The sequence below is a fragment of the Ornithorhynchus anatinus genome, unplaced genomic scaffold (genome assembly GCF_004115215.2).
Source record: "Ornithorhynchus anatinus isolate Pmale09 unplaced genomic scaffold, mOrnAna1.pri.v4 scaffold_264_arrow_ctg1, whole genome shotgun sequence".
Taxonomy (NCBI): domain Eukaryota; kingdom Metazoa; phylum Chordata; class Mammalia; order Monotremata; family Ornithorhynchidae; genus Ornithorhynchus; species Ornithorhynchus anatinus.
The window spans coordinates 2,255,616-2,271,283 of NW_024396743.1; the positions used below are offsets into that span (position 1 = coordinate 2,255,616).

A 15,668-nucleotide genomic window follows, 5' to 3' on the forward strand; every position below is an offset into this window, starting at 1 on the left:
AGATGTCGAGAATGGGGTGAAAGGAAATCGGGAGGGTCCCCCGGGGGGGGGGAGGATCGGGTCTCGGGGGGTTGCGTCGGGGAGACGGGGGCGTCCAGTACGGTCCTAATCACTTCCGTCTGTCTGGCTCCGCTCTCTCTGCTCGCGGTGGCCCTGGCCGGGGCGGGGTAGTCCTCTCCGAACAGCCCTCGGGGCGCTTAGTACGGCGTCCTGGACCTCGGGAGTGCTCAATAAGCCGTCCGTGGCACTCGCCGGGCACGTACTGCGTGCGGATCGCTGTACTGAGCACTTGGGAGAGGACGATACCAAAGAAGCGGCCGTCGGATCGATCGGTCGACGGTATTTATCGAGCGCTCGCCGTGTGCGGAGTACGGTACTGAGCCCTTGGGAGAGGACGCGACCACGGAGTCGGTAGACGCACTCCCTGCCCCCAGCCCAGTGGGGGAAGACGGACGGCGAGCGCTCAGTACGGCGCTCGGCGCTCAGTAAGCTCTCGGTGAACGTGAACGAATGCACAGCGGAGGGGAGGTTCGCACCCGGGGAGGGGGGATTTGTGGGGGCGGGGGGCGGTTGCCGTTCTTCCGATCCCCGCGCTTTTCCTTTCGGGCTCGGGGGTCTTCCGCCCCCCACGGTGGAGACCCGGGCCCGGGTGTCCGTGGGGGGACGAGGCGGGGGCCACGATGGGGTCCGCCGACCCCGGCCGGACCCGCTCCGCTCCCGCCTCGGCTCCCCGCCCATTCTTCGGCCTCTCCCCTCCTGCCGCGTGGCTCAGTGGAAAGAACCCGGGCTTCGGAGTCAGAGGTCATGGGTTCGACTCCCGGCTCTGCCGCTTGTCAGCTGGGTGACTGGGGGCACGTCACTTCACTTCTCCGTGCCTCAGTGACCTCATCTGTAAAATGGGGGTTAACCGTGAGCCTCACGCGGGACGACCTGATGACCCTGTATCTCCCCCAGCGCTTAGAACGGTGCTCTGCACAGAGTAAGCGCTTAACAAATACCAACATTATTATTACCCCGAAATCTTCAGCGGCGGGGGGGCCCGGCTTGGACCACCCCCCCCCACCGACAGACAACAGCCGACAGGATGTTCTACGTCTCCGCGTTCCGGAGTAGGTAGAAGGTAATGAGGTGGTCCCCCATGGGGCTCACAGGCTAAATCTAAGCGCTCGGTACAGTGCTCCGCACATAGTAAGCCCTCAGTAAATACTATTGAATGAATGGATGAAATCCCCATTTTCCAGATGAGGAAACTGAGGCCCAGAGAAGCGAAGTGACTTGACTAAAGTCACAGAGCAGAGAAGTGGAGCCGAGATCGGAACCCAGGACCTCTGAGTCCCCAGCACGGGCTCTTGCCACAGCAGTGTGGCTCAGTGGCAAGAGCCCGGGCTTGGGGGTCAGAGGTCACGGGTTAGAATCCCGCCTCTGCCACTCGTCAGCTGTGTGACTGTGGGCCAGTCGCTTCACTTATCTGGGCCTCAGTTCCCTCATCTGCAAAATGGGGGTGAAGACTGGGAACCTCACGGGGGCCCACCTGATGACCCTGCATCTCCCCCAGCGCTCAGAACGGTGCTCTGCACATAGCAAGCGCTTAACAAATACCAACATTATTATTATTATTATTATTAAAATGATAACTTTATCAATTATTATTATAAAGGGGGGATGAAGCCTGGGAGCCTCACGGGGGCCCACCTGATGACCCTGCATCTCCCCCCAAAGCTTAGAACAGTCTCTGCCCATAGCAACAGCTTACCAACTACCAACATTATTATTAAAATGCTAATTTTATCAATTATTATTAAAAAGGGGGATGAAGCCTGGGAGCCTCACTGGGGCCCAGCTGATGACCCTGCATCTCCCCCAGCGCTTAGAACAGTCTCTGCACATAGCGAGCGCTTACCAACTACCAACATTATTATTATTATTAAAATGATAACTTTAGCAATTATTCTTAAAAGGGGGGATGAAGCCTGTGAGCCTCACGGGGGGGCCACCCGACGACCCTGCATCTCCCCCAGCGCTCAGAACAGTGCTGTGCACCTAGCAAGCGCTTAACAAATACCAACATTATTCTTATGAAAGGCGCGCTGCCCGTCCTGCGGCAGGTCGGGGCTCCGGATCCTGATTCCGGGCTCCGGGTTCCGGGCGGAGCCGCGGCTGCGCAGTCCGTTCCACGAGCTGCCCCCGATCCATTCTGCGTTTTCCCGCCGTCCCCCCCTCCTCCCCCCCCTTCCCGCCACGAGGAACCCACTTGCGGCCGCGCGGCGAGGACGCTCCTGATTGGCGGCCGCGCGGCGATGGACGCTCCTGATTGGCGGCCGCGCGGCGATGGACGCTCCTGATTGGCGGCCGCGCGGCGATGGACGCTCCTGATTGGCGGCCGCGCGGCGAGGACGCTCCTGATTGGCGGCCGCGCGGCGATGGACGCTCCTGATTGGCGGGCGGCCGGCGGGGGGCGGGGCCGAGAGGGGCACGTGATGGGGGAGGGGCGGTGGAGCCCGGAGGCCGCCCGGGAGGAGGAGGAGGACGGAGCATGGAGGCCGGGGAGCAGGAGCACCAGGAGCCGCCGAGGAGGAGCAGGAGGCCGCCGGGGTGAGGACGGACAATAATAATTATTATTAATAATAATAATAATACTTTGTTAAGCACTTTCTATGTGCAGAGCGCTGTTCTAAGCGCTGGGGAAGATGCAGGGTCATCAGGGGGTCCCACGTGGGGCTCCCAGGCTTCATCCCCATTTTAATAGTAATTGATAAAGTTATCATTTTAATAATAATAATAATAATGTTGGTATTTGTTAAGCGCTTGCTATGTGCAGAGCACTGTTCTAAGCGCTGGGGGAGATGCAGGGACACCAGGGGGCTCCCACGTGAGGCTCCCAGGCTTCATCCCCCCTTTTAGTAGTAATTGATAAAATTATCCTTTTAATAATAATAATGTTGGTATTTGGTAAGCGCTTGCTATGTGCAGAGCACCGTTCTAAGCGCTGGGGGAGAAGCGGCGTGGAAAGAGCACGGGCTTTGGAGTCAGGGCTCATGAGTTCGAATCCCAGCTCTGCCACTTGTCAGCTGTGCGACTGTGGGCAAGTCACTTAACTTCTCTGTGCCTGATGCAGGGTCATCAGGTGGGCCCCCGTGAGGCTCACAGGCTTCATCCCCATTTTACAGACGAGGTCACTGAGGCCCAGAGAGGTTGCCCACAGTCACCCAGCTGGCAAGTGGCAGAGGCGGGATTCGAACCCATAATAACGTTGGTATTTGTTAAGCGCTCACTAGGTGCAGAGCACTGTTCTACGCGCTGGGGGAGGTAATAATAATGTTGGTATTTGTTAAGCGCTTACTAGGTGCAGAGCACCGTTCTAAGCGCTGGGGGAGATACAGGGTCATCAGGTGGTCCCACGTGAGGCTCACAGTTAATCCCCATTTTGCAGATGAGGGAACTGAGGCACAGAGAAGTGAAGTGACTTGCCCCCAGTCACACAGCTGACAAGTGGCAGAGCCGGGATTCAAACCCATGACCTCTGACCCCCAAGCCCGGGCTCTTGCCACTGAGCCACGCTGTTTCTCATGAAGGGGGCGAGGGAAGGGGTAAGAGATGGGGCAATGATAGAGAAGAGGGGGAGGGGGCTTCTGTGCCTCAGTTTCCTCCCCCGGAAAACGGGGACAAGATCCCTGTTCTTCCTTCCTTCCTAGACTGTGACGCCTCCCCAGTACAGTGTTCTGCACACAGTAGACGGGAAGGACCTTGAGGGCAGGAATCATATCTACCAGTTCCATAATCCTCTCCCAAGGTGCTCCGCACACAGTAAGCGCTCAACAGATATGACCGAACGAATAAATCCCATTGAATCGAGTCACTGATATTCCCGGCCTGCCGCCTGTACAGCCTGGGGCAGGTCACCCACCTCTTTTGTGCCTCAGTTTCCTCCCTTGGAAAATGGGGATAAGATCCCGGGTCTCCCTCCTTTCTAGGCTGTGTAGTAGTAGTAGACTGGAAGGACCTTCAGGCTAAGAAACCGTATCTCCTAACTACGTAATACTCTCCTAAGTCCCTAGTTCGGTGCTCTGCACCCAATAAACACTCAAGAGGGCTCGCACCACAGCAAGCGCTCAATAAATAGGATCGAATGAATAGGTAGCACTGGATTGAGTCACAGCCGTGGGCAGGTCACCTAACCTCTTTGTGCCTCAGTTTCCTGCCCTAGAAAATGGGGGTAAGATCCCTGCTCTTCCTCCTTCCGACACTGAGACGCTACCCCCACCCACCCCCGTACGATGTCCTGTACACGATAAGCACTCAATAAATACCACTGAAGTGAGTCATTGCTATGCCCAGCCCTGCCACCTGTGTAAGTACGGGCAGGTCACTCTTTGTGCCTCAGTTTCCTCCCCTGGAAAACGGCGATAAGGTTCCTCCTCTTCCTTCTTCCTAGGCTGTGACTCCTGCATTTAGTCCAGTGCTCTGCACACAGTGAGCGGTCAATAAAGACGACCGAATGAATGAACGAGGACTCTGTCCCGTCTGATTATCTCCCCACCCCTTAGCTAAGAGGAGGGGATGATGTTGGTATTTGTTAAGCGCTTACTATGTGCAGAGCACTGTTCTAGGCGCTGGGGTAGACACAGGGGAATCAGGTTGTCCCACGTGGGGCTCACAGTCTTCATCCCCATTTACAGATGAGGGAACCGAGGCACGGAGAAGTGAAGTGACTTGCCCACGGTCACCCAGCTGACAAGTGGCAGAGCTGGGATTCGAACTCATGAGCCCTGACTCCAAAGCCCGTGCTCTTTCCACCGCGCCACGAGAGGTGGGCAGAGGGTGGAGGAAGAGAAGGATTCGTTCATTTAGTAATATTCACTGAGCACTTACTGTGTGGAGGGCACTCGCTTGGGAGAGTCCAATAGAACAATAAACAGACGCATTCCCTGCCCACAGCGAGCTGACGGTCTAGAGGGCAGCCGCTCAGTAATATTATTATTAATCCTCGCTTTCCCACCCACGCAGGGCTTCTCTCTATACCAGTCAGCCCAGGGCGGGCGGGGGGCTCCGGGGCGGTGCCCGCGGACCCCGGCCAGGGGGTAGGCGACCCGATCCTGAGCCCCCACCGCGGCTTGTCTCCGGGTTGCCCTGGGGTTTAGACGACAGGTGTATTTTCATTTCCATTCATCCACGCCTCCGGATTCCGTCACTCCCTCCCCCGCCCAGGCACCTGGAGGGCACCTTTCTTGCCACGGCCGGCCTGGCACGCCGCGTCCCAGCGGGGTGACTCGGTCAGGGAGACGCCGAGGCCGGGAGGATCGGCCATTTGACGGCATCTGTTGAGCGCTTGCTGTGAGCCAGACGCTGGGGGAGATCCAAGCTGCGTCGCCCTTGCGCTTGAATTTGCTCCTTTTATTCCCCCCTCCCGGGGCCCCGGGGCCCTCATGATAAAAATCATAATAATAATTATGGTACTTATTAAGTGCAGGGGTAGATAACGAGTTAATGGGGTTGGACACAGTCCCTATCCCTCACGAGCTCCCAGTCTAACTAGGACGGAAGACAGGTGTGGGTGGTGGGCCCGAGGCCCAGGGAAGTGACTTGCCCAAGGTCACAGAGCTGGCAAGCAGCAGGGTCAGGATAACAACCCAAGTCCTCTGACTCCTTGAAGTCTTGCTCGTTTTAATGCCCCTCTCTGCGCTTGTTTGCTCAGCTGTGCCATGGGGTTAAAGCCCCATCCTCCCGCCTCCTCGCTCCCGGGCCGCTGGGCCCGGCCCGACGATCTCGATTCTCCCCTAGCGCTTAGCACAGTGCGTGGCCCGTAGTAAGCGCTGAACGGATGCCCCAGTGATTACACGCTCCCGAGGGAGGGGGGAAAACCCACGGAGGCCGTAAAATCGACGCTCGGCGTCGACCCCGCCAGCTCGTTGTGGGCAGGGAAGTCCGACGTATTGTTCTAGTGGACTCTCCCAAGGGCTTAGTACAGTGCTCTGCATACAGTAAGTGCTCAGTAAATACCATCGACCGACCGACCACCTCTATGTGTGCTTCTTTCCTTTCTCAGGGTCGAAGAGAGCCAGGAAGATGCGGCCGTGGAGGAAGTGATTGTCATCTCTCCGGTCCCCCTGCCACGTGAGTTGGGGAGAGAGGGGAAGGCGTTAGATACACAGACCGGTGCCCCCTCCCGCCCCCCACAGCTTCTCCGTCTGCCCCCCGAGAGGGGCAGGGTGCCCAAGAATCACCCCCTCGTCATAGGTTTTGAATCCGACGGGGACCGTGTTCAATCAGTCGTATTTATAGAGCTCTTACTCCGTGCAGAGCAGTGGACTGAGTGCTTGGGAGAGGTCAGTACGACAGAGTTGGTAGACCCGCTCCCTGCCCACAACAGGCTGACAGTCTAGAGGGGGAGGCGGGCATTAATAGAAATAAATCAGTGACGGATATGGACGTAAGCGCTCCGAGGCTGAGGGAGGGGGAAAATCTAAGGGCAAGGGTGAAGCAGAAGGGAGGTGGAGAAGAGGAGATGAAGGCCTAGCCGGGGAAGGCCTCTCGGAGGAGATGGGCCTTCAGTGAAGCTTTGAAAATGGGGAGAGGGATGGTCTGTCAGATGTGAAGAGGGAGAGCAGAGGCAGGATGTGGGTGAGAGGTCAGAAACGAGAGAGACGAGATGGAGGTAAAGTGAGAAGGGTGGCACTAGAGGAGCAAAGTGTGTGGGCTGGGTTGGAATAGGAGAGTAGGGAGGTGAGGTAGGAGGGGGCGAGCTGCCTGAGGGCTTTAAAGCCAATGGTGAGGAGCTTCTGTTTGAGGCAGAGGTGGGTGGGCAACCACCGGAGGTTCCTGAGGAGTGGGGAAACGAGGAATGAACAGTTGTGTAGAAAAATGATCCAGGTGGCAGAGCGAGGTATGGACCGGAGTGGGGAGAGACGGGGGTCAGGGAGGAGGCTGATGTAAGAAGGCGGGACTGTTTTAAGTGCTTGGATCGGCGTGGTGTCCGTTTGGATGGAGAGGGAAGGGCGGATTTTAGCAAAGTTGCGAAGGTCGAACCGACGGGATTTAGTGACAGATTGACTCTGTTCGTTGGATGAGGGAGAGGGGTCGAGGATAACGCCGAGGTTATGGGCTTGTGAGGCGGGAAGGATGGTGGAAAGTCGCGGAGGACAGGGTTTGGGTGGGAAGAAAAGGAGTACTGTTTGGGACATATTTAGTTTGAGTTGATGGTGGGACGTCCTAGTGGAGGTGTGTCGAAGCAGGAGGAAATGCGAGATGGCAAAAGGAGAGAAATCAGGGCTGGAGATGGAGATTTGGGTCTCGTCCGCATAGGTGGTAGTTGAAGCCATGGGAGCGAATGAGTTCTCCAAGGGCGTGGGTGGAGATGGAGAATAGAAGGGGACCCAGAACTGAGCCTTGAGGGACCCCCAGGGGGTGGGAGATGGAGGAAGTGCCCAAGAAAGAGAAGGAGCGGCCAGAGAAGTAGGGAGACAACCAGGAGAGGACAGTGTCAGCGAAGCCGAGGAAGGATAACGTTTCCAGGACAAGGGGATGGTCCACAGCGCAGAAGGCAGCTGAGAAGTCGAGGAGGATGAGGATGGGTAGAGGCCGTCAGCTTTGGCAAGAAGGAGATCATTCGTGACTTCGGAGGGAGCGGTTTCTTGGAACGAAGGGGGCAGGAGCCAGTTTAGAGGGGGTCAAGGAGAGGATCGGAAGTGTAGACAGTGGGTGTAAATATCTCTCTCAAGAAAGTTTGGAGAGGAAGGATAGGAGGAAGACTGAATGGGGCACGTTGACTTAAGATTGAATGGGGTCCAAAGATTGAGGTCTCTGTGGGGGAACAGGGCAGATCTGCGGGGAGGGGGTTGCGTCGGGGAGAAAGTAGGTGAGGAGGTTGTGATCGGAGAGAGGGGTTCCCGTGCACTGTCTCCCAGCGCTCAGTACAGTGCTCCACCCCCAGTAAGCGCTTAATAAATGCCATTTCTACTCCCGGGACCCTCACCCTTACCTGGCCCTCTGTCATCTGCGCAGTGAGAAACTTCGACAGAGACACCACAGAGCCAATCAGCTTCTACTTTTCCTCCCTGGAGGAGGTGTTGGCCTGGACCCCGACGAGCGACGATGCCTTCAACATCTGTAACGTGCCCCTGGCCCCCCGCCAGCCCCCGCTCCACAGCGGGAGACCCCGGACGCTGGTGTGCCACGACATGATGGGCGGCTACCTGGAGGACCGGTGAGCAGACGGTCTGCCCTCGGGGGGCGGGATGGGCAAAGGTGGTCCAGGGCCGGGGGGGGGGGGTCCCCCCTGCCATCCCCAGAGGCGTCTGCCCGGGCGGGGATGGGGTGAGAATGCCTCGGGGGAGAGGTGGATTGCAGGCAGAGGCCGGGCGAGGCACCGGCTCTAGCATCGACTCCTCCCCGTGGGGTCTCGGGTCTGTGGGCGGGGGCAGCGAGGGGGGCCCGGGGCCGGCAATCCCCCCTGACCCCACCGGCGTTCCAGGTTCGTCCAGGGCTCGGCGACCCCCGACCCCTACGTCTTCTACCACTGGCAGCACATCGACATCTTCGTCTACTTCAGCCACCGCCTGCTCACCATCCCGCCCGTGGGCTGGACCAACGCCGCCCACCGGCACGGGGTCAGCGTCCTGGGTGAGCTGGGGGCGGGGACCGCCACCCTGAGGAGGGCTCTGACGGAGGGGGGGGGCGTCCTGTTGCCCCAGAGAAGGCAGAACTCTGGTCTGGGGGGGACCCCATTCTGACCCCGGGGTGGCTCAGATGTTCTGCAGGGAGGGGAGCTTCGGAGTGAGAAGGTCATGGGTTCTAATCCCGGCTCTGCCACTTGTCCGCTGGGCGACCTTGGGCGAGTCACGTCGCTCCTCTGAGCCTCACTTCCCTGATCTGAAAAATGGCGATGAAGATTGTGAACCCCATGTGGGATAGGGACTGTGTTCACCCTCATTATCTCGTATTCATTCAGTTGTATTTATTGAGCGCTTACCTTGTGCCGAGCACTGCGCTAAGCGCTTGGGAGAGGACAATCCACGGACACATTCCCTGCCCGCAACGACCTAACAGTCTAGAGGGTGAGACAGACGTTAATAAAAATAAATAAATGAGGGATAGGGACGTAAGTGCTCTGAGGGTGGGAGAGGGGAAGAACGAAAGGAGCAAATCAGGGCAATACAGAAGGGAGTGGGAGAAGAGGAAAGGCGGGTTTAGTCAGGGGAGGCTTCTTGGAGGAGATGGCCCCTCAGTAAGGCTTTGGATATGGGGAGAGTCATTGTCCATCGGATCTGAGGAGGGAGGGCGTTCCAGGCCAGAGGCGGGACTTGGGCTAGGGGTCGGCGGCGAGATAGAGGAGGGAGGCACAGAAGTTCAGCACTGTATCCACCCCAGTGCTTAGTACAGTGCCTGGCACACAGTAAGCGCTTCACAGATACCACAATTATGATAACTGGGATGATCCCCTCCCCCGGCAGGCACCCTGATCACCGAGTGGACGGAGGGAGCGAGCATCTGCGAGATGTTCCTGGGGGGCACCGAGGACACCTTCCGCGCCGTGGCCGACCAGCTGGTCCGCATCGCCCAGTTCTTCGGCTTCGACGGCTGGCTGGTCAACATCGAGAACGTACTGACCGTGAGTGACGCCTCCCCCGCCACACGCCGCCCCCGCCGACCCCTCCCCGCTTCCTGCAGCCGGGCCCCTCCGGCCGCCGCTCAGTCCAACGGCCCTCGCTGGCATTTATGGCATTGATGTGTGCAGAGCACCGTACTAAGCCCTTGAGAGAGTCCAATACAGCAATAAACATACACATTCCTGGCCCACGATGAGCTTACAGCCTAGAATTTACAATCTACTGCGTGCAGAGCACTGGACCGAACAGTTGGAAACATCCAATAGAGTGAGTAGACGTGACTTCTGCCCTTAAGCAGCTGACCATCTGCCATGTGCGGAGCAATGTAATAATAATGATAATTGTGGAATTTATTAAGCGCTTATTATGGGCCAGGCACTGTACTAAATGCTGGGTAAATACAAGATAAGCGGGTTGGACACAGTCCCAGTCCCATCACATGACTCCCAGTCTCAAGCCCCATTGTCCAGATGAGGTAACCGGGCCCAGAGAAGTGAAGGGACTTGTCCGACGTCACCCGAAAGATGAGTGACGGAGCCGGCGTTAGAACCCAGGTCCTTCTGACTCCCAGGCCCGGGTTGGGAAAGTCCAGTAGCGTGAGTAGTCACGATCCTGGCCCTGAGGGAGCTGAGAATCTGCCGTGTGCGGAGCACAGGGCTGAGCACCTGGGAGAGTCCAGTAGAGCGAGCAGACACGATCCCTCCACGCCCAGATGGCCCCTCGCCTGCTCGGCCGGGCGGTCGTCCGCCCCAGCGCTGGGTTGGCGCCCTCCCTCCGTCCCCCCACCGCTCCCCGGCTCGCCCCAGGGCCCGGTCCGACCCTCCTCCTCGTGCTTCCCGGCAGGCAGCGGCCGTGAGCAACGCGCCCCGCTTCCTGAGGTACCTCACGGAGGAGCTGCATCGGCAGGTACCCGGCAGCCTGGTGCTGTGGTACGACAGCGTCGTGGAGGGCGGGCAGCTCAAGTGGCAGGACGAGCTGAACGAGAAAAACAGGTGAGCGCCGGGGCACAGAGGGGCGAAGCAGGCCTGCGGCCCGGCCGCGGGGGCGTGGACGGGGAGCCCCCCGGGACCTCGAACCCAGGCCCCCAGAGCTCAGAGTCTAAGGCGATCTCGCAGATGAGCTCGGGCCTTTACCAGCCCGCCCTGTGGCGGCCCGGCCGGGGGTGGGCATTCAAGACAGACGCACACTGTTCCCGGAGGGCTGAGCGGGGTGAATCTAGGAAGGCTTCTTGGAGGAGAGGGAAAGTGGCAGGGGCCAGTTGCCTAGTGGTGAGAGTACTCTTCTACCTCTCTGGCCGGTCCGTTTTCGGTCCCTTCGGCGCGCTCTTCCTCTGTCTCCATCCCCTAACTCTGGGCGTCCCTCAAGGCTCAGTTCTGGGTCCCCTCCTCTTCTCCATCTACACCCGCGGCTTCACCTACAACCTCTAGGCGGGTGATTCCCAAATCTCCCCTTCCAGCCCTGACCTCTCTCCTCCTCCGCAGTCTCGCATTACCTCTCTCCCCGGACGATTCCCAGATGGCCCATCTCCAGCCCCGATCGCGCTCCTCCTCCTCGGTCTCGTATTTCCTCCTACCTTCAGGTTCCCTCTACTCCACCCACACCTCGAACTGAACACGTCCGAAACAGAACTCCTCATCTTCCCATCCAAACCCTGTCCCCCCACTGTCTTTCCCGCCACTGAAGACGCCACCACTCTCCTCCCTGTCTCTCAAGCCTGTAACCTCGGCGGTCTCCTCGACTCCTCTCTCTCATTCAACGCACATATTCAGTCTGTCACCAGATCCTGTCGGTTCTACCTTCGCCACATCCCGAAAATCCACCCTCTCCTCTCCATCCGAAGTGCCACCACGCCGATCCAAGCACTTTCTTTAAAAAAAAATGGTGTTTATTAAGCGCTCACTAATATGCCAGGCACTGTACTAAGGGCTGGGGTAGAAACAATCAGGTTGGACAAAGTCCATGTCCCACATGGGGCTCACACTCTTAATCCCCATTTTACAGATGAGGTCACTGAGGCACAGAAAAGTGAAGTGACTCGCCGAATGTCACCCAGCAGACGGGTGGTGGAGCCGGGGTCTTTCTGACCAGGCCCGTGCTCTGTCCGCTCTTGTAAGTGCTTTTCCTATTTTATCCTATAGGATGAGCACTTAGCCTGCTTTGACAACTGCATAGTAATGACGACCGTGATATTTGTTAACTCCTCACTGTGGGCCAAGCACTGTACAAAGCTCCTCATCAGGTCTCTCATGGGGCTCACGGTTTAAACAGGAGGGAGAACAGAACTGTACCAGCCTCCTCGCTGACCTCCTGCCTCTCCCCCACTCCAGTCCATACTTCAGTCTGCCGCCCGGATCGTTTTCCAACAAAAACGTTTAGGCCACGTCTCCCCACTCCTCAAGAACCTCCAGTGGTTGCCCACCCACCTCCATATCAAACAGAAACTCCTCCACCAGCGGCTTCAGAGCCCTCCCTCAGCTCGCCCCCTCCTACCTCACCTTCTTGCTTTCCTACTCCCAACGCAGCCCGCACACTTGGCTCCTCTAATGCCCACCTACTCACGTCACCTCCGTCGTCTCTCTCGTCGCCAACCCCTCACATCCTCTCTCTGGCCCTTCCTATCCGACAGACCACCCCTCTCCCCACCTTCCAAACCTTATTAAGATCCCGTCTCTTCCCATGAGGCCTTCCCTGACTGAGCCCTGGTTTCCTCTCCTCCCTCTCCCTTCCATGTCACAGCACTTGCATACGTATCCCTACGCTCTCTTATTTCCCCTGCCCGTAATTCATTTTGATGTCCATCTCCCCCTCTAGACTGTGAGCTCCACTGCAGGGGACCCTCCCAATCACTCGTGCAGTGCTCGGCCTACAAGTAATACCATTCGTCGATCGGAAGGCAGGAGTCCTGGGTTCTAATCCCTGCTGGGTGACATCGGGCAAGTCAGTCTGCTCCTCTGGGCCTCAGTTTCCTCTTCTGCAAAATCAGTCCGTCAGTGGCATTTATTGAGGGCTTACTGGACCGAGTACTTGGGATCCCGAGTACAATAAAAGTTGGGAGACATGTTCCCTGCCCACAGCCAATCAACCAATGGTGTTTATGGAGCGCTTGCTGGGTGCAGAGCACTGAACTAAGTGTTTGGGAGAGTCTTAACAGGGTGGGTACGCACGTTCCCTCCCCTCAACGAGCAGACAGTCTAGAAGGGGGCCAAATGGAGATGAAATACCGATTCTCCCTCCCCCTTACACCTCAAGCCCGCGTGGGCGGACACTGGGCCCGACCCGATTGGATTGGAGCCCCCCCTTTATCCAACGCTTAGCCAGTGCTCGGCCCGCAGTAGGTGTTTAGCCCAGTGCCCAGTACACAGAAAGTGCCTTGCTCAGTTCCTGGCTCACGGGAGACGCCTAGCCCAGTGCCCAACCTTCAGGAGGTGCTTAGGCCAGTGCCTGGTACTCAGGAGGCCCCTAACCCAGTTCTTGACACAGAGGAGGGGCCCAGCCCAGTGCCCGACGCCCAGGACGCACCTAGTGGTTGCCCCGGTCATCGTCACGGTGATGGCCGGTCAGTGGGCCGCTCGGCCCCCCCCCCCCCCCGGCGCTGCCCCGGCACTGCCCCTGGCCCCGGTGGTCCCCGCAGGGTGTTTTTCGAGGCGTGCGACGGGCTGTTCACCAATTACAACTGGCGGGAGGAGCACCTGGAGCGCACGGCGGCGGCCGCGGGGGCCCGGCCCCAGGACGTCTACGTGGGCGTCGACGTCTTCGCCCGCGGGTCCGTCGTGGGAGGGCGCTTCGAAACCGACAAGGTGGGCACCGCCGCCCCTCCCGCCCGGCCCCGACCTCCTCCTCCCATCCGCCGCAACGCCTCGTGCGAGCGGAGGGACTCGCTGAGCGCTTACCGGGTGCAGGGCACTGTGCTGAGTGCTTGGGAGAGGACAGTAGAATAAGTACACCCCAGTCCTTAAAGCATTTTTTAAAACACTTGCTTTACTACACTCTCTTCCTTCCTTGACCACCATCTTCACCTGTTCACTCTCCGGCGACTTCATCCCCACTGCTTTCAAACATGCTCACGTCTCCCCATCTTGAAAAATCCCTCCCGTGACGCCACGGCTCCCTCCAACCCTCCCTCTCCGGACTTCTTTGAGACGGGTGTTTAAACCCACCGTCTCCACTTCCCCTCCTCCAATTCTCTCCGTGCACCCCTCCGATCTGGCTTCTGCCCCCTTCGCTCCACAGAAGCCACCCTCTCTAAGGTCACGAATGATCTCCTTGTTGCCAAATCCGCCGGCCTCTACTCCGTCCTCATCCTCCTCCACCTCTCAGCTGCCTTCGGCGCTGTGGACCACCCCCTTCTCCTGGAAACATTATCCTTGGCTTCACTGAGTCTGTCCTCTCCTTCTCTTTGGCGGGCTCCGCCTCCCACCCCCTCGGCTGTGGGGGTCCCTCAAGGCTCAGTTCCGGGTCCCCTTCTCCACCCGCAGCCCCCTGGAGGACTCATTCGCTCCCATGGCTTCAACTTCCACCTCCACGTGGACGATACTCAAATCTCCATCTCCGGCCGCGATTTCTCTCCCTGTCTGCAGTCCCGCATGTCCTCCTGCCTTCTGGGTATCCTCCCGTCACCTCAAGCTTAACACGTCCACAACCGAACTCCTCATCTTCCCTCCCCGACCCCGTCCTCCCCCCGGCTCTCCCGTCACTGTAGACGCCACCACCATCCTTCCTGTCTCCCGGGCCCGTGATCTCGGTGTTATTCTCGACTCCTCTCTCTCATTCAACCCACACATTCAATCTGTCGCCGGATCCCGTCGGTTCAACCTTCACAACGTCGCTAAGATCCACCCTCTCCGTCCAAACTGCCACCGCGCTCGTCCAAGCACTTACCCCGTCCCGCCTTGACTACGGCGTCGGCCTCCTCGCCGACCTCCCCGCCTCCCCCCGTACTTCACTCCGCCGCCCAGGCCGTTTCTCTCCGAGAGCTTTCGGTCCGTGTCTCCCCCGTCCTCGAGCCCCTCCGGGGGCTGCCCTTCCACCTCCGTATCAAACGGAAACTCGTCACCGTCGGCTTTGAAGCCCTCGATCGGCTCTCCCCCCTCTTACCTCGCCTCACCTTGCCGCTCGCACGCTTCGCCCCTCTAATGCCAACCTTCCGACAGGGCCTCGGTCTCGTCGGTCTCGCCGCCGACCCCTCTCCTGGAACTCCCTCCCCGGCCCTCTACACCAGACCGCCACTCTCCTCACCTTCAGACCACCGTCGAGGTCACATCTCCTCCGGGAGGCCTTCCCCGCCCAACCCCTCTTTTGCCCGGCTCCCTCTTCTTTCCGCGTCGTCTCTGCCCTTGGACCTTCCCCTTCGGGCATTTACTGTTCACCCCGCCCTCAGTCCCACAGCACTTAGGTACAGATCTTTAAATTACATTTTATACAGGATGAATTTATTCGGGTTAACGTCTGTCTCTATAAGCCCTCTAAGCCGTAAACTCGTTAGGGGCAGGAGACGCACCCGCTGATTCTGTTGTTCTGGACTCTCGCGAGCGCTCGGTCCAGTGCTCTGCACGTAGTAAGCGCTCAGTAACTACCATTTGGATTGATTACAGTCTTCTGGGTACAGAGCACCGCACCCAGGGGAGAGTTGGATAAAGTAGCAGGCACCGTCTCTGATGGCGATCTCCGGCCCGGCCTCCCTCGCGGCATCTTCTTGTGTCCGGCCCCGGGGAGCTGTCGGAGCCGGGGTTCCGGCCCTCCGGTCTTGCTGGGGGCGGGGGGACGGGGAGGGCGGGGACGTGCCTTGGCGAGGGACCCCCACCTCACGTCTCCCCCGGTTCCTCCTCCTCCTCGGCCACAGTCCCTGGCGCTGATCCGGAAACACAAGCTCTCGGCCGCGCTGTTCGCCCCCGGCTGGGTCTACGAGTGTCTGGACAGAAGCCACTTCCTCCGTAACCAGGACAGGTGGGTTCGCGGGGCGCCGGGGGGGGGCGGGGCGCGCCTTCCCGGGGCCGGAGAAGCGGGGCTCCGGGCATCCACAGGGAGGACCGGGTGCGGGGCACCGTACCGAGCGCTTGAGAGGCGACG

General features: G+C 59.0%; 1 protein-coding gene across 1 annotated transcript in view; it reads left to right on the plus strand.

Moving 5' to 3' along the window:
• Positions 1 to 2,530: 2,530 nt before the first annotated feature.
• The window catches only part of ENGASE (endo-beta-N-acetylglucosaminidase), a 17,804-nt gene continuing 4,666 nt past the window's right edge, over positions 2,531 to 15,668 (plus strand). Inside the window, exons 1-8 of the mRNA XM_039911007.1 lie at positions 2,531 to 2,592; positions 6,044 to 6,111; positions 7,999 to 8,200; positions 8,468 to 8,616; positions 9,447 to 9,604; positions 10,446 to 10,594; positions 13,234 to 13,399; positions 15,442 to 15,632. Of these exons, the coding sequence (XP_039766941.1) occupies positions 2,534 to 2,592; positions 6,044 to 6,111; positions 7,999 to 8,200; positions 8,468 to 8,616; positions 9,447 to 9,604; positions 10,446 to 10,594; positions 13,234 to 13,399; positions 15,442 to 15,632 (1,142 nt within the window). The 5' untranslated portion in view covers positions 2,531 to 2,533. The remainder of the gene's footprint in view (positions 2,593 to 6,043; positions 6,112 to 7,998; positions 8,201 to 8,467; positions 8,617 to 9,446; positions 9,605 to 10,445; positions 10,595 to 13,233; positions 13,400 to 15,441; positions 15,633 to 15,668) is intronic.